The sequence below is a fragment of the Protobothrops mucrosquamatus genome, unplaced genomic scaffold (assembly GCF_001527695.2).
Source record: "Protobothrops mucrosquamatus isolate PMUCROS unplaced genomic scaffold, P.Mucros_1.0 scaffold1010, whole genome shotgun sequence".
In the NCBI taxonomy this organism is placed as follows: Eukaryota; Metazoa; Chordata; class Lepidosauria; order Squamata; family Viperidae; genus Protobothrops; species Protobothrops mucrosquamatus.
The window spans coordinates 21,224-45,795 of NW_015387246.1; the positions used below are offsets into that span (position 1 = coordinate 21,224).

The 24,572-nt window shown below is 37.0% G+C and overlaps 2 protein-coding genes across 2 annotated transcripts in view; one reads left to right on the plus strand and one right to left on the minus strand.

Annotated features, from left to right (window-relative positions):
• SPRTN (SprT-like N-terminal domain) overlaps window positions 1–5,813 on the plus strand; it is a 6,958-nt gene extending 1,145 nt beyond the window's left edge. Inside the window, exons 3-5 of the mRNA XM_015819881.2 lie at window positions 2,065–2,201; window positions 3,017–3,275; window positions 4,108–5,813. Of these exons, the coding sequence (XP_015675367.1) occupies window positions 2,065–2,201; window positions 3,017–3,275; window positions 4,108–4,805 (1,094 nt within the window). The 3' untranslated portion in view covers window positions 4,806–5,813. The remainder of the gene's footprint in view (window positions 1–2,064; window positions 2,202–3,016; window positions 3,276–4,107) is intronic.
• A 5,862-nt stretch (window positions 5,814–11,675) lies between these two features.
• Window positions 11,676–24,572, minus strand: part of EGLN1 (egl-9 family hypoxia inducible factor 1) — a 19,633-nt gene continuing 6,736 nt past the window's right edge. The window contains exons 2-5 of the mRNA XM_015819884.1: window positions 18,856–18,975; window positions 16,330–16,466; window positions 15,328–15,395; window positions 11,676–12,232 (exon numbers count right to left, since the gene is read on the minus strand). Of these exons, the coding sequence (XP_015675370.1) occupies window positions 12,168–12,232; window positions 15,328–15,395; window positions 16,330–16,466; window positions 18,856–18,975 (390 nt within the window). The 3' untranslated portion in view covers window positions 11,676–12,167. The remainder of the gene's footprint in view (window positions 12,233–15,327; window positions 15,396–16,329; window positions 16,467–18,855; window positions 18,976–24,572) is intronic.

Genomic DNA, 24,572 nt, shown 5'->3' on the forward strand with positions numbered 1-24,572 from the left:
GAGGCCTGTAATTGTCATCATAGGTAGATCTCAACCATGAGAGACAAAATGAGAAAACAAATCCAGACAATCACATTGTATGATTTGGAAAGAATTTATTTACAAATTATGGTGGAAAATAAGTATTTGGTCAATATCAAAAGTTCATCTCAATACTTTGTTATATATCCTTTGTTGGCAATGACAGAGGTCAAACGTTTTCTGTAAGTCTTCACAAGGTTGGCACACACTGTTGCTGGTATGTTGGCCCATTCCTCCATGCAGATCTCCTCTAGAACAGTGATGTTTTGGGGCTGTCGCTGGCAACACGGACTTTCAACTCCCTCCAAAGGTTTTCTATGGGGTTAAGATCTGGAGACTGGCTAGGCCACTCCAGGACCTTGAAATGCTTCTTACGAAGCCACTCCTTCGTTGCCCGGGTGGTGTGTTTGGGATCATTGTCATGCTGAAAGACCCAGCCACGTTCATCTTCAATGCCCTTGCTGATAGAAGGAGGTTTGCACTCAAAATCTCACGATACATGGCCCCATTCATTCTTTCCTGTACACGAATCAGTTGTCCTGGTCCCTTTGCAGAGAAACAGCCCCAAAGCATGATGTTGCCACCCCCATGCTTCACAGTAGGTATGGTGTTCTTTGGATGCAACTCAGCATTCTCTCTCCTCCAAACATGACAAGTTGTGTTTCTACCAAACAGTTCTACTTTGGTTTCATCTGACCATCTGACATTCTCCCAATCCTCTTCTGGATCATCCAAATGCTCTCTAGCAAACTTCAGACGGGCCCGGACATGTACTGGCTTAAGCAGGGGGACATGTCTGGCACTGCAGGATCTGAGTCCCTGGCGGCGTAGTGTGTTACTGATGGTTGCCTTTGTTACATTGGTTCCAGCTCTCTGCAGGTCATTCACTAGGTCCCCCCATGTGGTTCTGGGATTTTTGCTCACCGTTCTTGTGATCATTTTGACCCCACGGGGTGAGATCTTGCGTGGAGCCCCAGATCGAGGGAGATTATCAGTGGTCTTGTATGTCTTCCATTTTCTAATTATTGCTCCCACAGTTGATTTCTTACACCAAGCTGCTTGCCTATTGCAGATTCAGTCTTCCCAGCCTGGTGCAGGTNACCAAATACTTATTTTCCACCATAATTTGCAAATAAATTCTTTCCAAATCAGACAATGTGATTGTCTGGATTTGTTTTCTCATTTTGTCTCTCATAGTTGAGGTCTACCTATGATGTCAATTACAGGCCTCTCTCATCTTTTTAAGTGGGAGAACTTGCACAATTGGTGGCTGACTAAATACTTTTTTCCCCACTGTATATGTAATGAAGTACTTTTTCTTAGGAATTAGCTCTCATTTGCTTTAAAGACAATGTTTTAATTCTACAAAGATAGAAGAAAGAACGAATCCTGTATTGTAAAAAATACCAGGGAACTCCCGTTTAGTACTATGTGCCTTATTTCTGATCTATAATAATATTTTACTTTCTTATATAATGGGATGAGAAATGTCATATGTTGTAAATCCAAGATCTACTTCTCAAACTCTTTTTCTTCCTCATTATAACATAATAGTTATTTTGACCAAGGGCTTTTCTTAGTTATTGGATGTCAAACAAGGAGATAATGAAATTCTGTTATTATGAGGATGGAGAGCCTCTGGTCCATGGCCAGTTAGCTAAGACATCCCATCCAGCCTATCTTGGTTTTCATGAGATCTGTTCTCTCCTCCATGATTGTTTTATGAGAGAGAAGCAAGCTATCTTTCTTAAGTTCTTTTGCTTAACTCATTAATGGGGCAAAAAAGTTCAATAGATCTATTTGCTTGACAACTGCAAACAGTTCTACATAGCTGTGGAATAAATGCAAAGTAAAAACAGTTTTATGAATTCCCATTGTAAATCAAGTACATTTGTACAAACCTGAATTGTAAGCATCACATTTCACAATACAGTTCATATTTTTCTTACCATATGGGAGATAAACCAAAATCGAGAAATTTCTTTCAAAAATATGCATATGCAATTGTCTTTTGTTAAAAAATGGATACTTAAGTAATCAATTAATTTCAGACTCTCCTGCATGAAATGATTCATGCCCTGTTGTTCGTTACTAATAATGACAAGGATCGCGAGTCCCACGGTCCAGAGTTCTGCAAACATATGCACCGGATAAATCGCTTAACAGGAGCCAATATTACGGTAAAGGCTTTTTGTGATATATAGATTCATTTTGATTCTTCAAGCACACAATAAGAGATGGCATGATGAGATGGCAAGCCAGTTCATGGAGGGATAGTATACGCTAGCAGAGTGGATATTTTCAGCCAATCCTCAGGTGTTCTATTATTAGCAGATGTAGTTTCATCTTTTGGGCTGAGGGCAACTAGAGCAAGTAGAAGAATGTGCGCCTTCATAAATGTTTACTGAAAATGGGAAAATGGGTAGATATGTAATAAATACAAATGCTGGTAGAAACACACGTATTCCGTAAAAAAAGGAATGAATGTTTGTTGAAGAAGTGAAAAATAGTTGTATTTAAGAGTGTGCTTTTGCCCATGTTAAAGTAAGGATTTGAGTATACAGGAGAAACATAAGAAAAAGTAGTGAGAGTGGGAAAATTAGTCTTCTGGACAATAGATTACGGTCAAGAATGAATGAGTGATTAATTCATATGGACTGAACTTTGAATCAGTAATACGAAAAAAAAAATATTGAAATAGTTTGCTTATGTAAAGAAAATACATGTTAATCAGTTTATATGAAGGAAGAATCAGTACACAGAGAAAGTGGAAGATCAAGAAAGTAGTAATTGGATGGGGGTGTCCAGACCCTCTTATACCTGTAATTTGTTTGATTTATTGTTTCTCACTCCTTTTCTGCACTATGAATTATCACTGCTTACCCTGAAAGGGAATATAGTATAGTATAGTATAGCACGACAGATGTGTATGTATTTACATAAAATGAAAATGAAAGTTGTACTGTACTTTTTCCCTTCCTTGGATTAATTTCAGATCTATCATGAATTTCACGATGAGGTGGATTTCTATCGTCAGCACTGGTGGCGTTGTAATGGGCCATGTCAAAATAGGAAGCCTTATTATGGCTATGTAAAACGTGTAATGAATAGGGCACCATCTGCCAATGACTATTGGTGGGCAGAGCACCAAAAGAGCTGTGGAGGAACATATATCAAGGTCAGAGAGCCCAACAATAGCTCCAAGAAGTGCAAAAAGAAAGATGATCAAGCAAAAATCCTAAATGATTCTTCACGTATGTACCTTTTGTTATTTACCAACTATGTAACTAAATTCTGTAAGGATAAACGAAAAGGTTAATTAGAAAGCTACTTAATTTTTTCTCAGTAGTGCTGTATATAGAATAGTATATAGAATTGTGTTCAGTACAAAAGCAGAAGGCACTGAATTTCTATTTTCTAGATGAGGGTGATTTGAGATAAACTTGAACTAGTGATTTGGATTCTAAAAGCAGTTGGAACAGAATGAAGTTTTCCATAAGAGACTTTCTCAATTCCTCAACTCCACTAGTAAATTAGTTTCCCATCCCAGAATCCTTAAATAGGTATATAGTGGATTTTGTTTGGATTTGGCCTTAAAGTCTTGATTCCTGGTAACTGCCTGGACAAGTCCTTGTAATTTTCTTGGCAACATTTTCAGAAGTTGTTTGCCATTGTTTCCTTCCTAGGTCTGAGAGAGACTTAGGCCTAAAGTCACCCAGCTGGCTTTATGCCTAAGGTGAGATTCATGGTTTCTAGCCTTGTGTCTTAACCACTATATCAGACTGGTTCTCTAAAATAAAAATAGAAAAAAAATAAATTCCGCATAAATTAAAATTTAGCTTGTTGTGCTCATATTGCATATTGGTTTTGCAGAATTCTCACTCCACAAGTGCAGTTTTATGGCTGATACATCAAATATTCTGGAAACCTTTCAAGCTCTGTTTTTTTTTCCTCTCTACCTACAAATAAATCTGCTAAGTTCATTTTGCAATGGGCATTCCTTAGTACATGTAAATATATCAAGTGGAAAGCATTTGGAATGACTGATATTTATTTGAACTAAAAGAACTTCTGGTGTAATTTCAGGAAAAGCTCATGGAAGCAGCATACAGAGCATAATACCTTTTAGTGGGAAAGGATATATCCTTGGAGGAAAAAGAAGTGAATCATCATTAGAGGGAGCTGTAAGTCCAAGCATTAAGACCAGAGAACTGATCCAGTCACAATATCATTCACCTGCTGGTTCATCTAGGTCAAATCCTAAAAATGAAATCAAGTTTGAGCAAAATATTTCCTGCACAACCGTTTCCTCTCCGTTTTCTCAGAGCGGTTCTGAAAATAGTTCTGCTTCTAGTATCACATTTCCTAGATTTTCAGTTGCTAACCGTAAAGTTTATACTAATGTTAATGGTTCACCAGTTAAAAATACTTCTTTGGTTGGAAAAAGGTCAGAATCAAATTCTACAAAGGCTCTAACAGATATACCTCACAAAGGGACTCCCGAAACCACAATTTCTGCATCAGCTACAATGACTCCAAGATCCCAGTCGCCATCTCAGAGAAACAGCAACATCCATAATGGTGGCCCAGCAAAACGAGCCAGAATGGAAGATTCAGTTACGTTTGTCAACTATTTTTTAAAGAAAGGAGAACTCAAGGAGACTAGAAAACCAGCAATCTCAGAAACGTCCACTAGTGACCAAAATAGAAATGTATGTTGCCCTGTCTGTCAATCTGAAGTTTTGGAAACCAAAATCAATGAACACTTAGACCTCTGCCTCTGAAATCTTTTAATGTGATTTAAATCTAAAGCTGCTTTACCCAAGAATTCTTTATCTGTATTTATGCACTGTGTTTTATGGAGAAAAGCTTATATTCAATTTAGTTTTGTATATGAAACTTTCCTGTTTGAACGTTTTTTCTCAGTACCTATATTCTAATAACACAGTTAACACTGAATGCAACATAGCCTTGAGAAAAGTGTGTTTCTAAGAGACTGTCTCTTAGTTCTATAATAATTTGATCTGATATTTAACAAAAGGAATGTGTAAGAAATTGGAAGTTATAGTACATGCATTAATTATTTTAGAAAAATAATTTGCTATTGTTACGTTTTTGTTTGGTTAGTTTTGTTAGATGTTTAAATGCTACATAGAATATAGTTTAAATGTGTGCATTTATTGTGTAAGAGATAGACATGAGATTGCTTTTCCCTGAACTTGAAAGCTGATGTCATATAGTAAAGAATACGGACTACTTTTCTGTTTACACCTAAAGAGATGGCTCACTAAGTGTTCGCTTTAAAATTATGATGTCCTCTTTTTATCACCAAATTTATAGATTTGGGCTGGATTTCCAAAGCTTTTTTCTTTTGAGTTCAGAAGAGTTAGACGGATTATATCTTGTCTTATGCAATTTTTGATCAGGTAGATGTTTTTCTAAATCATAAGTACATAGGGAAGGCTATGTCATGCTACCATTTCATTTATAAAGTGCCTGTTAGAATGATGTATGCCTACTATTAATAACTTTTGAAACTTATTTCCTCTGAGATGGAAATACATTCTTGCACACAACGCAGTTGATTGTCGGCTATTTGTACAATTAAAAATAAATAACTTTTCAGAAATAGCATCAGAAGTAGAACTCTTTTCCAAAAATAAATCATGAATTTCATAATCTGCCTTTAAATAAAATTTAAAATGTAACTTGTCTTTATAGGTCAGTTATGTTTTGGTGATCTGATGCGATGCTCCTGTACTAGCTTTTGTTTTTGAACAGCAATGTTAACATAAGCAAGCAAACATCTATTCAGGCTCGTATATTAGTGTTGACTGGAAAACCTACAATAGGCCACTGCTATGAAAGGGACAGCAGTGGCATCCCTCAGGTTCTTGCTCATCTGAGATTCTACCAGTCTGTTGGTGGTTGTTCCTTGTCAACAGCCTGGAATGATCGATAAGTGACCAATAAGGAGAGCAGTCGTTGCTTCGTTACACGTACACCTTTCTCTACAATGATACAACCAGTCTCAAAAAATTATTCAAAATCCACTAAGCAATTTTGAGTTGGAAAAATAAATAAGAAAGGCATCCAAATAGAATGCATTGAAATAATAGGTAATATAAATTACTTCCAGTGTGGTTATGCTACATATTTATACATGATGATGTTGGCAGATTTATGTTTGATTGGGAAATGTGACCTTGATGCCATCAAGATCAACTTTATATGTAAGATGCAGGTTGGCAAGAACCTTCAGCACAATCATATTCAGCTTCAGGCTCAGATGATGGAATGAGAGGAAGGATCTAGATCAGGGATTCCCAACCCCTGGCTCGTGGACCGGCACCGGTCCGCAGCATGCCAGAAACCAGTCTGCGCAAACAAGCATAGCCCCATCCATGGGATGAGGCAGTACATGAAACCACGCCCCCTCCAGTCCATGGGAAAAATTCCATGGAACCAGTCCCTGGTGCCCAAAAGGTTGGGGACCACTGATCTAGATAAAAGGAAATTTAGAGAATCAAGAGAACCAATTCAAGGTGCTTAGAAATAGTTTAAAATAATATAAACTCAACTAAAACATAAACTACAGTTATTTGAAAGGTGTATCAAACCAATGTAGTGAAAAGACAGACTGTAAAATACATTTCCATTCAACAATATGGAAAAAGCAGAAAATTTGCCAAAACAAATGTAAGTTGACAATTGTGTTCACGCGTTACGGATTATGCTCTGTTAAATAAGCTACATTTTGGCTGGATTCAGATAATACATCAAAGCTACCTTGTACAAAGAAACAAAACTTTAGGGTATTAACAGCAGATGTATATTTAGATACAAAAAGCACAGGATTGTTCCCAAAGCTGATTGGATTATAGCAACAGATCAAGGAACAAAAAAGTTAAAAGATTCACTAGGTACAAAAAAAGGGATGACTTAAAAACTTCACATTAGAATATTGAGGTAAATAGAATATGAAGCAACTTTTAAAAGAAGAATCTGAAGAAAAATGTAAAGGAAACCATGGTTATAACCACAGGCATCCATGAAGGGGCCAAAGGGTTGGTCATGTGTCATGATGCAAAATCTACAACTTATGTGCTTGCATTAGACTGTGATACAAACATGTAAGGATGGAGTTTGCCTCATGACATTATCATGTGAGGCAAATTATTATTATAATCTGTACATTATGTTCTATCTATGCCTTTTGGGTAATGCGGCTTGAGTATAATTACTGAGTCTAGATGTATCCATCTGAATTCAATTGATATTGCTAGTTAACAAAAATATATAAAACAAGCATAGAACAAGCCCTAAGTGACTTATTCAAGTAACTGATCAAATGTATTCATTTTTATTGTAACCAACTGTGTAGACATAGTTGTTACGAGGAATCTCCAGATTTACTATACTGCATAACAAGAATATCACATTATTTACATTTAAAAGGCAATTTGTTGTCAAGCAATGTATATATATCATAGTCCAAAAGGCTGATAGTTTACATTTTTATACTGTAGTTTTTTTCTAAATTGCATTGTATTTTACTGATGTTTCTATATGTACGGTTACTTGTATACTCTTATAGAGGGGTCTCCCTAAATATTAGAAATAATAAAAATACATCAGAACACATACTAAGGTGCTTGCATTTATGTGTTGTTGAAAGACATTTGCTTATTGTTTTGACTTAAAACTTTTTAAATTAAAAACACACATTTGTAGTAAAAAGATGGCCAGAAAATTAAATTTCTCAAAACAAAAGTTTCTTCTAACATCAGTGCAAAAAAAAAAATGAACTACTGATTTGATGAGGAACTATTTTTATTTAAAGATGGTATGAACCAACTGAAGATCTCTAATCAATTTAAAAATATCTCATAATCTGAAATCAGAGTGCTTTATGTAGGCGGTTAAAAGTGAATCCTCCTACTGTCTTCTGACAAGTGTATGTATACAAGTGTATGTATATATGTAATTGTCCCTTCCCTGGGATATGACTAACCTTGAAATGTATCCAGATAGCACATTTTGCTTTTTGTGGATTAGAATAGTGCATTTCAACCTGTGGTATGTCGGCACCTGGCAAGTGGTTTGCATACAACAGGTTGAAAAGCACTGTAAAAAAAAGGTGTAAAAGTGTAGTGGGGGAGATGAGCTGAAACACGGCAACACTGCACAGACCTGTGGGTGAGTCAGCTGGAGCTGCGGTGTTGCTGGGGCTCAGCTGAGTGCCCAGGATTGGCGCATGGCTCCAGCTGATTGATGCTTCCAGGAGCAGCGTGCAGCCTTGGGGAAACAGCTGGGGTTGCACCGAGGGGGGGGGGAAGAGGATATAAAAGGAGGTGGTTTTGGCGGGAAAGGGAGAGAAAAAAAGATGGGGAAAAAGAAGGGGATGGAGAAAGACGAAGAGGAGAGGCTTCTTTGAGACAAGCAGAGGGAGAGAAGGGGATACAACAGTGCAAAGATTAATTTGAGAGAAACAGGTACAAGTTCATTAAAAGTGTGGTAAGTGGGCATACAGATAGTCCTCAACCTACGACCACAATTGAGCCCAAAATTTATGTTGGTGAGAAATTTGTTAAATGAGTTTTGTCCTATTTTATGACTTTTCTTGCCACATTTGTTAAGTGAATCACTACAGTTGTTAAATTAGTAACACGGATAAGTGAATCTGGTTTCCCCATTGATTTTGCTTGTCAGAAGGTTGCAAAAGGGGATCACATGACCCTGAAACATTGTGATCATCATAAATATAAATCAGTTGCCAAGCATCCAAATGTAAATCATGTGACCCTGGGGATGCTGCAAAGGTCATAAGTGTGAAACGTGATCATAAGTCACTTTTTTCAGTGCTGCTGTAACTTCGAACAGCCACTAAGCGAACTGTTGTAAGTCGAGGACTACTTGTATTTTATAACTTTTTTCCTTTTGGGGAGGGGGTCATCAAGTTTTTGACACCCTGCTAGGTGAGTAGTGGTACTCAAATATTGCCATAATCTAAAAGTGGTACAATCTGTGAAAAGGTTGAAAAGCCCTGGATTAGAAGACACAAGGGCAGGATTGTGAATCTCTGAATTCAGTTTGGGTAGATATACTCAGAATACCTATCTACGTCTCTCAATCAAGAACTGTGTTTACAGCAAGGGAGGCACTAAGGTAGTAGAGATAAAATGTTTATAATCATAGTGTTGACTTACTAACAGGCCACAGCACTTTTCTCCCTCTGCTTATTTTCCCTCAGCAGCCTCACTTTTAAAAACAATCACAGCTAGATTAGATAATTAAAAACAGGGTTTATAAATAAAGCTAACAGACTTTTGACTACAGTTACAGTGTCACTGCCTGCTAAAAACAGGCACACACGCGCACTCACAGTTTATCAGATTACAAATTAGCTGCTGTGGAATAGGCTTTAAAAGAGTTACATAATTACAAAATAACCACATTGTTTCAAGAACTTTTATAATCTTTTAATTAGATTAGCTTTACAAGCAACTCGAGAGCTCTTTCAATAAGGAACACCGATTTTCAAAAGTTACATGACTTTGTAATAAATCTGCAAATGAATCCTGAATTTCTTTGCCTGCTAGATAAAAGTCTTGTTTTACAGCTGGCTAATGTCATGAAATAAAAATAGCATCATGAAGCTTTATCTTTAACCAGGACTAAACAGAAATACAGGCCATAAGACGGTCTGAAACAGGTTTCTATTTGGTGATGCCCCAGGCTGAAAATTTAACTGACGTGAACTGTTTTCAAATGGGCATCAGAGGCCCCGGTTTGGTAACTTTTCTAAATAATGGAGATATCAAAGAGACTGTATATCTTCCCAGCAAGCGCAAATGTAAGATGCTGATACCTTTGAATAATGGGACAACAAAGTAAAGTCTTAGGTTTGCATTTTAACACATTAAACATAATACAAAAGCAGTTAAGAGTTAGATTTACTAGACCTAAACTGTGCATTGCGCTGCAGACCAGTCAGTAAAGAATTTACACTCCTTGGCCAGGCTTCCAGAGGCACTTAAGAGTAAGATGTGTGTTCTTCTGATTTACCAGGATGGAGAGAAAAGTTAAACTATTGCAAGTTTGACAGCTAGTAAGTAATTTTGGGAGAAGGAAACAGAAGGGAACCAAAAAAAAAACAAAAAAAACCCAACTCAATTTTTTTTGTAACTTTTCCCAGCATGTTGTTAGAATGTTGAATTTTCTCCCTTCTGTCAATGGTCATTAAGCACAATCCTTGTTGTTTTTCATGTTTTACATGAATAGTAAGTTTTTTTTTTAATAAAAATTACCGAGCTTTCCATAGAAAAGGACTTTTAAGAATACAAACTATACAGATGTTAAGTTGTATACAGAGAAACGTTTCTGTACACTTACTTTATTTTGATTAAGTGAGGTAAAAAAGGGATTGGTGATGCTATCGGTAAGGCTGGGAGAATTTAAAAGCTTCCCCCTTCAGGGAAATCAGCATTTCAGCAGAAAACTAAAATAAATTTCACATAGCTGGTAAATGAATGTTGTTGTTCCTCACTGTTATTTTTCCAGAAACATTAGACCATTGTAAAAATTTCTCCACAGTATGAAATCCTTCACATATTAAGCCTGCAGTGATGCACTTCAGTCTTAATGTATTTAATCTACCCCTGACACTATGTAAGAGGATCAAGGGGCAAACAGTAAATGATGAGGGATGATAATGTTTTGAGAGAAAACTTATCTCTGATTTTAACTCACACAAATGAGAGAAAGCTTTGAAATGAGTTATGACAGATCTCCCATCAAAGTAATGGACGGGGGTGTTGCTTCATCTAAAAGCCTAGAAAAGCCCTTACCGTTTAGGTATTGAATGATATCTGTGGACAGAATCCACCTAGTACAGTGGTTCTCAACCTGTGGGTCGGGACCCCATTTGGGGTCGATCGACCATTTCACGGGGTCGCCAAGCAAGGCTGTCCGCCATTTTTTTTGTCCGCCATTTTTTCCCCCTTTTCCGGCGGGTGCCTTACCTCCCTTGGGCTGGGCCAGCTGGTGGTCGGCCTGCTCCATCTCTGCCGCTTGCCAGCTACGCCTCAGCCGGCGCAGGGGGCGGAACCACGCATGCGCGGCGCTCCCGGGCAGGAAAAGTCCTCGACTTACGACCGGTTGGGTAGTCCTCGACTTACGACCGGTTTAGTCCTTGGCTTACGACCGGTTGGGGTCGCGGCATTAAAAAGGTTGAGAACCACTGACCTAGTAATTCATCTGCAGAAGTTGCACAAGAGCCCAGCTTTTCTTTGAAGAACTACGTTTCCATCAAATGGGTTCACAGATTGAAGTTCCCAGTGGAGTACACCCATAGCGTTCAACACTATGACAGTACAGATAGTGTCAAGTTCACTTAGTGGCCAGCCAGTCACTTAGAAAAACCCAAATGAAACAGATTAAAAAATGGTTACTTTCTGGATCCAGTAAATTAAGCCATAAGTAACTGACAGAAAGACAGGCATCTTTTTCATGTTGCTTAAGTTTCAGAGAGAACACAATACAATCAATCAAATCAGTATAAGATATGAAAAAAATGGGTTCTTAGATGATTATTAAAGTGCTCCTTTTTAGATTTTAGGTAAAAAGACAATCATTTACTGGCATTTCATTTATTTAAATTAAGTTTTATGTGGTAGAATAATGGGGAAAATAGCAGATTTACAAAAATAGATAAATGCTACTTTGGAGAATGTTTTGTTCAATTTTGATCACTGAGCCTAGTTATACAAAATTATTTAAACTCCACATTTATCACTTTTTTAAAGAGGAAGATGAACAGCTCTGAACTGAATGTCAGAAGATGAATGATAGAAAATCTCTACTGTCGGGCACTTCATGTGTAAACTGTTTCTTGTCAATGCTTATCTTTACATTAGCAGTCACAGGACTGGAGTCACAATCGTGGAGTTACAATGTTTCAGCAGTTAAAAAGCCATTTGATGAAATATTGAAACCCATTGTTTACTGATTCAAAATCCTGATTTGGTGTTGATTTTCTTTTTCTTATTATTCACATTCAAAAGTTAATAGATATCACCAAAGTTTGATGAAGGTGAGGTGAAAAGAGCCAGGATGTAGAGGAAGGAACTGTAAGAGCAAAGGCTTTACAAATGTTCTTTCCCATTTGAATCCGAAGGTTTATTTAGTTCAACTCTCACACCTTTTTCACCTGCAAAAAAGGAAGGATATCAATATGGAGAGATGGTAGAGATACATGGATTGAAAATAAGTTATAATTTTCCTTTTATTAAACTTTAAAACAAAATATAATAACATATTTTTAGAACTTCACAATTAATGCCTGTTTGAAACCAAGTTAAATATTAATTCACTATTAAAATAATTATTAACTAACAGGACATACTGAATTATACAAAACTAATGACTGAATTTGAAAAAACCCCCAGCATCACGGCACATCTTTGCACTTGGCTTTTGAATGTTAAAACAATTATTATGTTATTTTGTTATAATTAACACAGCATCTTAGTTTCATTTTTATGTTATTTATTTATTCATCAAATGTATACGGCCACCTATCTCACAAAAAAGTGCCTTTACTGGTTAGTCCTCAACTTACAACCATATTTGAGCTCACAGTTAGTCCTTGAAGCGGGTGACACAGCAGAGAAATCTGCCTCCTGAGTCCCACCAAATGTAGTTCCCTGACAGGACCGCCCTATTCGGCTGGAACCAAAAGGACAGGCAGATATAATTGGGGAGAAGTGGTCCCTTAAATAATCTGGCCCATGTAGGGCTTTACAAGTAAAAAAACCAGCACCTTGAACTGAAACTTAAAAAACAAACTGGTAACCAGGGTTGTAATATGTGTTGTTCTAGAGACACATATAACTGCAAGTGCCACTGCATTTTGTACCAGTTGAAGTTAAAGGTTTATGGTTTTAATTCTAACTTAACTTCTGTGGACCTCACTTCACATTTAAGAGGACCCTGAGGGGGAGTGCATAAGTGCACTGACGTGCCTAGCATGTCTGTCACATTTTGATTTTCTTATTTTCTTTGTTCAAATTTGTAATTTTCATTTAAATAAATAAATAAATAAATAAATAAACAAACAAACAAACAAACAAAGTAAGTAAGTAACTAAGTTTCCAGATATTCTTCAAGGGCAGTCCCACATAGAGTGCATTTCAGTAGTCCAATTAGGAGGTGATTGGGGCATCAGTGGTTGTGAACAGAGCTGATAGAAATGAGCACATCTGGCACAGAATATGAAATTGTGCAAAGGCCCTCTTAGCCATCACACCCACTTGCTATTTAAGCAGGAGTTGTGAGTTCAGGAGGATCCCAGGTAGCACACCAGGTCTGTTAGGGGGGCAATCCCATCTCAGCACTAAAGTTCGTATAGTCTTAGATCTGGCAACCTCCAAAACCCAACACTAGGGTTCAACTGAAGCCTATTGTTCCCCATCCAGACCCTCACAGCCTCTAAACATCAGGATAAGATATCCAGGACATTGCTTAATTACCAGGGGCAAAGATGTATAATTGGGATACTCTATCCCATGGTGATGGATAAACTCACACAGCGATCTTAACTAGATGTTGAATAGGAATGGAGAGGGCACTGAACCCTTTGGCACCCCACAGAGTAAGGGCTAAGGCAAAGATCCCCCCCCAACATCCACTAACTAGAATCAATTCAGAGAAAGGAAGTGAATCAGCAACAGTGCCACCCACCCCGCATCCTGACTGCTCCTGTTGTTAGAGTTATACAAGTAGTCCTTGAGTTACGAGTGTAATGGAGCCTACCCATTCCACTCGTAACTGAAAAACTCGTAGAGTGAATCTCATACCTCGAATGAGATCACTCCCTTGCTCGTTAAAACGCACACAGCTCATTAAGTGAACATGAGGTATCTCAGGGTGGGGAAGGCCATGGGGGGGCTAGTGATGGAACAGGCCCCCAAGGCCTCCCCAACCCACTAAGATACCTCATACTTCCCCCTCCCTTCCTGCTGCGCCAGACTCACCTGGAAAAGATCTGTCTCCTCTCTGCCGCGGTTCCTGCTGCCACCCGGATCTGAGGTCGGGGAACGCTTCTGTGCCCCCTTCCCCTGCTGCTGCTTGGAAACAGACTGCTGGAGGGATACGTAAGTGTCCCCCGGCCTCAGATCTGGGCAGCAGCAGACTGGAAAAGCCCTCCAGAGCCTTGATCCGGCCTCCGGAGGCACACGGAAACGTCCCCCGGCTTCGGTTCCATTCTCTGTTGCAGAGAACAGAGGCCTAAAGTACCATGAGATCACGCACGATCAGTAGCGTGAGATCTCGCATGATCTTGCATTACTTTAGGCCTCCATTCTCTGCAAACGCATCGAAGGCCTGGAGCAGCCAAGAAAGCAAAGGATCTTGATCTTTGCAGGGAGACCCGGGGCGGGGGTGGGGAGAGGGAATAATGAGGGTTAATATTGCAGAGCCTCTGCGGTCGCTCGTAAGGGCGAACGACTGCCGTGGTGCTGCAATATTCATAATTTCGGGACTTGCTCGTAAGCACTAGGGAGCGCTCATCACATAACTTTGAACGAGCATTAAGTGAATGCTCGTAAGTCGGGGATTACCTGTATTCTCCTTTTTATTCAGGAACACAAGAGTGCTCCCTCTTCCTCTTTTCCCCCACAGCAACCATGTAAGGTAAATTGGATCATCATTCAGTGAATCTCCCACTGAGGGGCTATTTGAATTTGGATCTCCCTATTTTAATGGCTGATTCTGTTTTAAAATAGTTGTAATTATTTGGTTCCATATTTTGTACAGTTAGCTATCTCGAGCACTTTTTGCAGAAAAATAGGATATAAAACCAACAGATTAATAAACAAACTAATACTATTAATTCTGACAATGCAGGTCCTTTGATGGACAGTTAGCAAGTAGAAGCAAAATTTCAGGACATTTCAGAGAATCAAGCAAATAGATCCTCATCTTTTAGAAACTATACAATGTGCCTATTCAAAGGTTATATACTTTTCCCACTTCCCTCTTATTCTTACACAGCAAAAGTAATCTAATACAATATAATATATAATCCTATTTTTGCCAAAGCAGTCAGTTTTAGTAAACTATCCCCCTAGAGTGGATAGTGCTTGACATTTTAATAGTGACAGTAAATCAATTTCTATGCTCTAGATAATAGCATATTTTTGATTAATCATCGTTTTTAAAAATAATTTAGAATAATCCTACTAGACCAAATTCAAATAAGAAATTTGTAAAACATCCAGTAAGAAAATATGGGAACTTACTTACCTGTTAAGTATTTTACTTTTGCACGGGCTCTTTCATCTGCATCAAAATACCACACTGTTATTGCGTACCTTTAAAAGAATGAAAAAGATGAAGCAGTAATGGTACATTAAAATCATGTTTCTGTCAAGATTACTTTAGATTATTTCTATTACACTTGAAAAGTACAATTCCAACACAATTTGTCAGTTTTATAGAATTATTTTCCCCTTATATGGGGTCCATGAATATCATGATCTTTCGTAGTTTATATAAATTATTAGGGAACTAGGCAATTTTTAAAGTGAAGCTCAAGATACTTACTATCTTAATTTCTCTAGAACTGAGACCTCTCTAATTTATGGAAATTCATTTTTAAATCAATATGAAAAGAAGTAATATTGAAGTATCTTGTATCTTTGCTGATTAATATGCTTCAAACTAATTTTACCAGTCTATTAATTCTTAATAAAACATTTGATAGATATTCCTATCTTACACTATGCAATGATTCCTTAATTTTTCAATTTATAATTGAAACGGATTACTTTTTGTCATAGCATTAGTTAAAATAATACCATAATAGATTAAATTTATTAACTTTTTTTGCAATCTCTGAAAGAGGATATATACAGGTCCAGCCCAAGAACAACATAGAACAATCCAGCCAAAGTTTATTTCTTTATTTTTACATTCAATAGGCAGACTCACTAGACTTTTTTCACTAAACCCAACTCCATTAAAGGTTCATTATTGCAAAATAGTAGTCCAAAATTCTAAGTTTTTATTTATTATATATTCTACAGTACTTAAACTGATAGACTTTGACTCTGATGGCCCACAAATAATAGCAGCAGGGTAGACCCCCAAATTGCAATAAGTATTTTAAATGTGAAGAAAGTTTTGTTCATCAGTAACTTTCCAGAAAGCAATTAATGTATTTTTGAAAGCTAAAACAATGGGTTTTTAACATTTCATACCCTCCATGCTTCTTTAAAATCTGTATGTATGATTCATTCATCTCACCTTGTAGCAAATGCAGGCTGCACTTCATGAGGGTTACGGCGATCAGACCAGAAGAATAGCAGTCTATCAAATTTAGGCTCAATATCAGCAAACTGGGCTTTGCCTTCTGGGAATATTCGAAGAATACCCCCACTTACCTTGAAAAAAATTCAACAGGAATTTACAGTTTTAGTAGTTATCAGTAAGATATTATCTGCTACAATAGATAACAGCAATAATGGCAATACTTCCTAATATTCCAAAATTCCTCAGGATGAAGCATAAGTAACAGAAAATTACAGTTACAAAGGGCCATCAAACGAAGATGATACAAATTATCTTCTGGCTGTCTTTCCACAACTTTCCAAAAGATGATTCTTCCTCCTCCTTCCCTTCTTCCCTTTCAACATATACACTGAACACCACAATTAAAGATATAACACGTTTGGTACTTTATTATAAGTACGTTTATTACATTTTCATTTGAATTACTTTACCAACAACCACAAAACATGAATTTATTGTCATAAAAACATAAGCTGAGGGAGAATTACTTCAGCCTAAAGGTCTCAGTTTACATAATAGAATTTTTAATATATTTTTCAAAAGTAGAACCCGATAAAATTTTAGGTCCTAGACAGAATATATTTGCCCTGGAGACCCAAGGTTAGTTGCAAATGCAATCTTAAAAATAAGTATGCCAGATATTCAAGGGTGTCAGTTAAAAAATTAGGGAAAAACCATCTTAAGTATTTTTAGAAATAGTAGTAGTAGTAGTAGTAGTAGTAGTAGTAGTAGTAGTAGTAGTAGTAATAATAATAATAATAATAATAATAATAATAATAATAATAATAATAATAATAATAATAATAATAATAATAATAAAGTATTGCAAGTATGGCCTTACCAAGGCATTGTAGAGTGGTATTAATACTTCACGTGATATTGATTTTATCCCTCTGTTAATGCAGCCCAGCACTGTGTTGGCTTTTTTGGCAGTTGCAGCACACGGCTGGCTCATATTTAAGTGATTGTCCACTAGGACTCCGAGATCCCTCTCACAGTTACTACCATTGAGCAAGGTACCACCTATATTATACCTGTGCATTTGGTTTTTCTTGCCTAAATGTAGAACCTTACTTTTTTCACCAATGAATTTCATTTTATTAGATAGTGCCCAATGTTCAAGTCTGTCAAGATCCTTCTGTATCCTAAGCCTGTCTTCTGGAGTGTTGGCTATTCCTGCCAGCTTAGTGTCGTCTGCAAATTTGATGAGTTCCTCATCTATCCCCTCATCCAAATCATTGATGAAGATGTTGAAGAGCACTGGGCCCAGGACAGAGCCCTGGGGCACCTCACTACACACTTCCCTCCATGTAGATGCAGTTTCATTGAGGACCACATCCTGAGTATGGCCGGTCAACCAGATACGAATCAATCTGGTGGTGATGCTGTCTAACCCACATTTTTCTATCTTATCAAGTAGTAGGTTGTGATCTACTTTATCAAATGCCTTATTGAAGTCCAAGTAAATTATATCCACAGCATTCCTCTGGTCCACTAATTGTGTCACCTGGTCAAAGAATGCAATAAGATTTTGTCTGGCATGATCTGTTTTTGACAAACCCATGTTGGCTTTTGGTAATGACTTTGTTTGGCTCTAGGTGTTCGCTGATTCATTGCTTATCTTTTCCAGGATCTTCCCAGATATTGAGGTCAGACTGATAAGTCTGTAGTTTCCTGGATCCATTTTTTTTTCTTTTTTGAAGATAGGAACTACATCAGCTCTTTTCCAGTCTTCTGGTAGTTCCCCAGTTCTCCAGGATCTTTAAAACAGATGTCCCCAACCTTTTGGGCACTAGGGACCGGTGCCATGGAGAAAGGTTTTTCCACGGACCAGAGCGGCTGTGGTTTTGAATACTGCCTTCATCCTGAGGATGGAGCTTTGCTTGTTTGTGCGGCCTGCTTGCCGGCATGCTGTGGGCTGATGCCGGTCCATGGACCGGGGTTTGGGGACCCCTCCTTTAAAAGATATAGTTCAATGGTTCTGAGATCACATCTGCCAGTTCCTTCAAAACCTTGGGGTGTAATCCATCTGGTCCTGGTGATTTGAACTTGCCTAGGGTGGACAGGTGCTCACTTACCATTTTCTTGCCTATTTTAACTTATGTTTCTAATCTGCTTTTTACGGTACTGTTTTTGATAGGTTGGACTGGTTTTTTCCCCTTTTTGTAAAGATGGATGTAAAAAATGAGTTAAGTAGTTCTGCTTTCCCCCAGTTGCTTGTCACCTTCTTGCCACTTTCTCTCACTAACAGACCAATCATTTCTTTAACTTTTTTTCTTGTTTTTTACATGTTGAAAGAAGCTTTTTTTGTTATTTTTGACTTTTGTTGCCTTAGTTCATTTTGAACCTTAGCTTTCCTCACTTCATCTTTTGCAGATTTAAACAACTTAGCATAACACTCAATCATTTATTACAATTAATATAAAAAGAATGCCATTTCTTAATATATGTACTACAACCGTCTTCAAAAATAGGAAGTACCTTGGCATCCCAGTCTTTATTAAGGTAATATATACACGTAACACATCTTCCATCTCCATTTGGATTATCCACATGTCGCACATATCCTGTTCCATTGCCTGGGTAACAAGCTACCATTGCCTGCAATTAACAAGAAAGCATAAAACACGAACATAAATTGACTTTTCTTCTATCTCAAGGAATGGAATTCTGAATTTCAACATTTTGAAATTCATCTTGTAAAAATATTTAATAAATATGTAAGTGAATAGGTGTAATATCCCTGAAACTATTTTTTAAAAGGATATTCATTCAGACAGTTATCTAACACATTAGGTAATGATAGCCTTACACATATTGACAATTTGCAAGTGTTAATCATCTGGTATAATTATTGTGCCAGCATATATAGAGAAATTTTAAAAAAAACCAAAACAAGACAACATCACAGGTCAATGCTCAACAGAGTTTACAATTTCAAGTTTAAAACAGGAAGAAACCAAAAATATTTTGCAAGAACTTTTTCTGGGCCCAGGTATATGAAGGGTCCCATCTCTTGATTGTGATAATGATATTCTTGGCTGCTATGTTTTTAATTTTTGTTAATTGTCATTGTTTTATTTTATTGTTCACTGCTCGGAGTTATCACTGAGATGGGCAACTACATAAACTGATTAAATAAATAAATTCATAAGCAATACATCTATTTTCAATAATTTCCAAGTGTACTTCTGCTCCCACAATTACTTTTTTGGTTTTTTCCTCTGCAGCCCTCTCTTGTTCTAGGGTTCCTTACCTCCCTAAATGGCATAAATCTTTTCTGTCAGTAAACTGATATAACTTGAATGATCCACATTGTTTTATTATGGTATATTATGGTAATTTGGAGGAGAATACAGAGGGCTTTCCATTAAATTTTAGCCTGCTGTTTATAAATTCTATTGTGTTAATAATGTAGGAAACAGAAGATTAGTGTTTTTGTTGCTGTCTAAAGTTAGTTTTTAATACATTTATATCAGTGGTGGAATTCAACCAGTTCGCACCACTTTGGCAGAACCGGAAATGGCATCCACACAGAGAACCAGTTGTTCACATATTTGAATCCCACCACTGATTTATATGTAGTTACATGCAAAGAAACAAGAATGACTTTTCACTAGCATTTCAAAATAGTATAAAAAAATTTCATAGAACATTTTAAAAAGACACATGAAGGAATTGAATTATTACTTTCCTATAAAAAATTGGAAAGTTACTTTATATTCTACACTAAAACCTAAGTTTCAAAATGGGCAAGGCAAGGAATTCTAAACACTATTTGGGTCCACCCAACCTTCTATACCTTAAAATAGATTAACAAAAACAAAACAAAACTGCTATATTTGGATAATATGCTATGTTTCAACAAATATAATACCCTAGAGCTAAACAAGACTGCTTACTTCATACAATGCTAGGACAGTGATATGAACCCCAACAATACACTGAATTACAAACTATCCAACAGCACTTTAGCCTAGTATAGTATGTTGTATGAAGTCATCATGTCTGTTTGTTTATAAGATTTATATGGCTGCCCATCTTAAGCAACTCTAGGTGGCTCATAACAACAGTAAAACCAGTAACTATAAAACAACCATAAAATAAAACAGTAAACCAATCAAACAAAAGCCCTAGGCCATAATCATCCCCTTAGGATGCTTCACAGCAAGCTCTAATTATCCTCAGTATGGTCAGCTGAAATATATCTGTAATCTTTTAAAGATTATCTCTTTCTCCATTTATCTGCAGTAATAAGTTATTTTGTTGTAAGTACCTTTAGATTCCTCTCTAAAAACATTCCAAAAGAAAACAATAGTTACCAAGAAAACTAATAGAACTCTTAATGAATTAAGGAATTGAATTCCAAAGGAATATTTTTTTTTACCAGAAGCAATATAATAATAAAAATCTAGTTTTAGCTTTTATAGTCATATAAATTATTTGTTCTTTGATGAGAGCTATCCTAAACACCAGAAAATAAAGGAATAGAGTTAATACACACACACACACACACACACACACACACACACACATATTCAACATACTGGATTGTTCACATATCATAAAATAAGCAAAATTGGTTTGGACATTGATCATACCAAACTGGTTGTTCCAAGCATGAAATGTTTTGCACATTCGTAGTATGAATAAATTTAAGTGCTCCTGAGCATAATGTAAGAGTTTTAAGTATAGTAGCCACTGTTTTGTAAGCAAGCAAGCAAGTAAGCATGCGTCATAGTTTCAAACGGTTAGTGTTTCACAAGGAAGTTGTTCATTAAAACTAGTGGAAAGTTTTGGCTTCGCATTTGACAGGTGCAGCATAATGTGTCTATTTTTGCTTCAGACTTCTTTGTAACCAATCATGTTTTTACATGTCTGTAGTTCCTTGTTGCTTGATAATAAATAAACCCAGGGTTTTTTTGTTTCAGGGTCTGGCTCTTGGAATATTAGGGAACGTGTCTCTGTGTGTCTGACCAGGCTCTGCAAACCCTTTTCAATAAAGGCTGGAGATCAATCACTCGGGAGCCCTGAAAGTAGAGATGAGTCCTGAGAGTAGGAAAAATGAACCTCACTGCATTTCATACAATCAAGTTAGAAGGAAAAAAAGTATACGGTTTCTTATAGATTTTCTCCCCTCACAGCACTTGTTAAGAGCTGAAGTGGGATCTGATTCTCACCATTAAAATAGTTGTTTTGCACATCTTTAGCATCAGGAAATGAGCAGCAAAATTGTCACTGCTTAGAAAGGATCAGAGAAAGGACTCACGATTTAAACCTTGGGAACACATATGGCAAGATTCTGGATTCTGTTAGATACAGAATTTCTTTGAATGCTTGACTTTCTAATTGTTTACAACAAATCTACTAACTTTGTGTCTGCTTGGGAATACAAAAACGAGAGTGTTCAATTGTTGTATCAGGTACAAAGATGTAATGCTTGTATTGATACTTAATTTATCATTATCATGGCCCTAGGTTATTTGGGGGAATCGCCTCTCTCCAGTTACATCTACCTGTCTCATAGGTCTGGCAGAAGAGGCATGTTACAGGACTCCTCAGATAGGGAATATTTTCAAGTGAGATCTAGGACACCCTTTTCTGCCATGGTGCTCACCTTGTGGAGCATTCTTCTGCCCAAGGTGAGGCTAGCTCCAATTTTATTGATCTTCTAGAAGTCATTCAAAACATGGTTATGTCAACTGGCTTGGATCCCATAATAGAGCGGAACCTGCCAGATGGTTACGTGATGGCCAACTGAATGAATTCTCTATATGGCTCCCCCCACACTATTTTAAAAATCTTTTTAATTGTTGTATTATTAATTGGCTTTTTATCTATTTGGATTACCTTGTACACTGCCCAGAGTCACTACATGAGATGGGGGGTAATATAAACGTGATTGATAGGTGGATGGTTAGACGACTGGATGGATGGATATCCTTTATTAAAAGCATTCTTAACAGGTATATGAAAACGTTTTGCATAATATTTCATTTTTGCACAAACATTTAAAATTAGTCTTTGTTTCTAAGATAAGTTTCAGATTCTATCTTCCCATTCAACTGGCACTATGTGATATAGCAACATACTATAACTAAGATACCTTCAAATGTGTTATAAGCACAAAATTTTCAGTTTAATTTTCTTAAATATTTTTCTTTCAGGACTCCTCCTCACTACTGACCTACTGACCACACAAAACCCTTATAAATAGAAGAACACTGACATTGTCATTCCCTAAACTCTGCTGAAGATATTACCTAGCCTGGTAATGAAATGTTCGGAAAGCAACCCACACAACCCACAAGCTTGGAGAAGGAACCTTCACCCTCATCCTACACCCAAGCTATAGAGATTCACCACTATTGCAGAGAGAAGAAAACTAAAATGCCTAGGGTAAAAATTGGTATGCCACAAACTAAGCCCAATATATCCCAATAAGCTAATTGTGTATTTTTTTTTCTCAACAACAACAGCAACACTACAAGTGAGAAAAGGATGCTTCTCCTACAAAAGTGGTCAACTCCTAAGTCAAGAGAAAGCCAACCTGGAAAATAACTAATTCTCTATTAAATAAGCTCAATCAACCTTTGCAGTTCTTTATATTACTTTGCACAAAAAGAATACATAACTTAAAAATAAAACAGAAAAAGGAAAGAATTTATAAAACTTAAGATGCAGAAATGTATTCAACCTACTTTGAGATAGAGCTAGAAATGCGGAGGTATTTTTTTTAACTTCATCTTTTGGAATATTTTAAGAACAGCTAGGAAGATGAACTTAAATTAGTATACCGTGAAGGCTTATTGAGTACTGTAGAGACCAAACTGGCCTGTAAGACAGACCAAAAGAAGAATAGAAAAAATACAAGGCAAAATATTACATGGCCTTTTTAAAAAAAAAAAAAAAAAAGCAGGTAAAGCAGATAGCAAAACCTGGCAGTGGCTAAAAGCAGGAAAGATGAAAAAAGATACAGGCTAATTTTGGCTGTACAAGACCAAGCCTTAAGAACAAATACAAAGCCAAGGAACAAATGAAGCCTCTGCAAATAAGCTGAAAAAACAGTAGACTACCTAATTAACTGCTGCAAGAAGACTGCAGAGACTGACAAACAACAGCACGACAAAGTAACAACAATGGTGCATTGGAAGATCTGCAATAAACACCATTTGCCAGCAAGGAAGAACCGGTGAGTCCACAAAATAGACAAATAGAAAATGAAGAAGCTAAAGTGCTCTGGGATTTTAGAATTCAAACAGACAAGTACTTGCCATATAACACTCCGAACTTAACAATTGTTGATAACAAGAACAAAAAATCTGGATAGTGGACTTCGTTGTACCCAGAGATAGCAGAATAGAAGAAAAAGAGCTGGAGAAAATCACAATATGCAAAGACTTACAAACAGAAGTTCAATGATTATGGGCGAAAGAAAACAAAGATAGTATATAGGTATCTTAGGTGTAATACCAAAACAACTGGAGAAACCACATAGACCAAATAACTGAACAGCAACAGCATAGACAAAATGACTATCAGTCAACTGCAAAAGGAAGTTTTCTTTGGAACAAAACATTACATCCTGTGATGCTGATAGCTTTAACACCATCAAACAACAACTAGGTCCTTAGGAAGGACTCCATGGGTGGATAAAAATGCCAAATCCAATTGGCAATTAGCAAAAAAAAAGCAAACACCAAATAGCAAAAAGGAACAAAGATGGCATAAGTAACAAACTCAGATGGGAATAAAGAAAAAGAGGAAAGAAGGTCTGCAATCACATTTGTCAAAAGCTTATGCAAAGAGCAAGGCCTTCAGAGCCACTCAAATCTCAAGGGAAACTTCATTCCAGAGGGCAGCACTGCTAGAGAAGGGGTACTTCCAGGATTCTGAGAGATGACATAGTTTAACTAAAAGAATTTGGAGTGTGCCAACTCTATTCTACTCCTAATAGCTTTAAACCAAGGTGAACAGCAAGACTTTACTGATACCATCTTCAATTGCACAAGTACAGCATAGGTGGCACCTTGCTCAATAGTAGTAACTGTGAGAGGGACCTCGGAGTCCTAGTGGACAATCACCTAAATATGAGCCAGCAGTGTGCTGCAGCTGCCAAAAAGGCCAACACAGTGCTAGGCTGCATTAACAGAGGGATAGAATCAAGATCACGTGAAGTGTTAATACCACTTTACAAT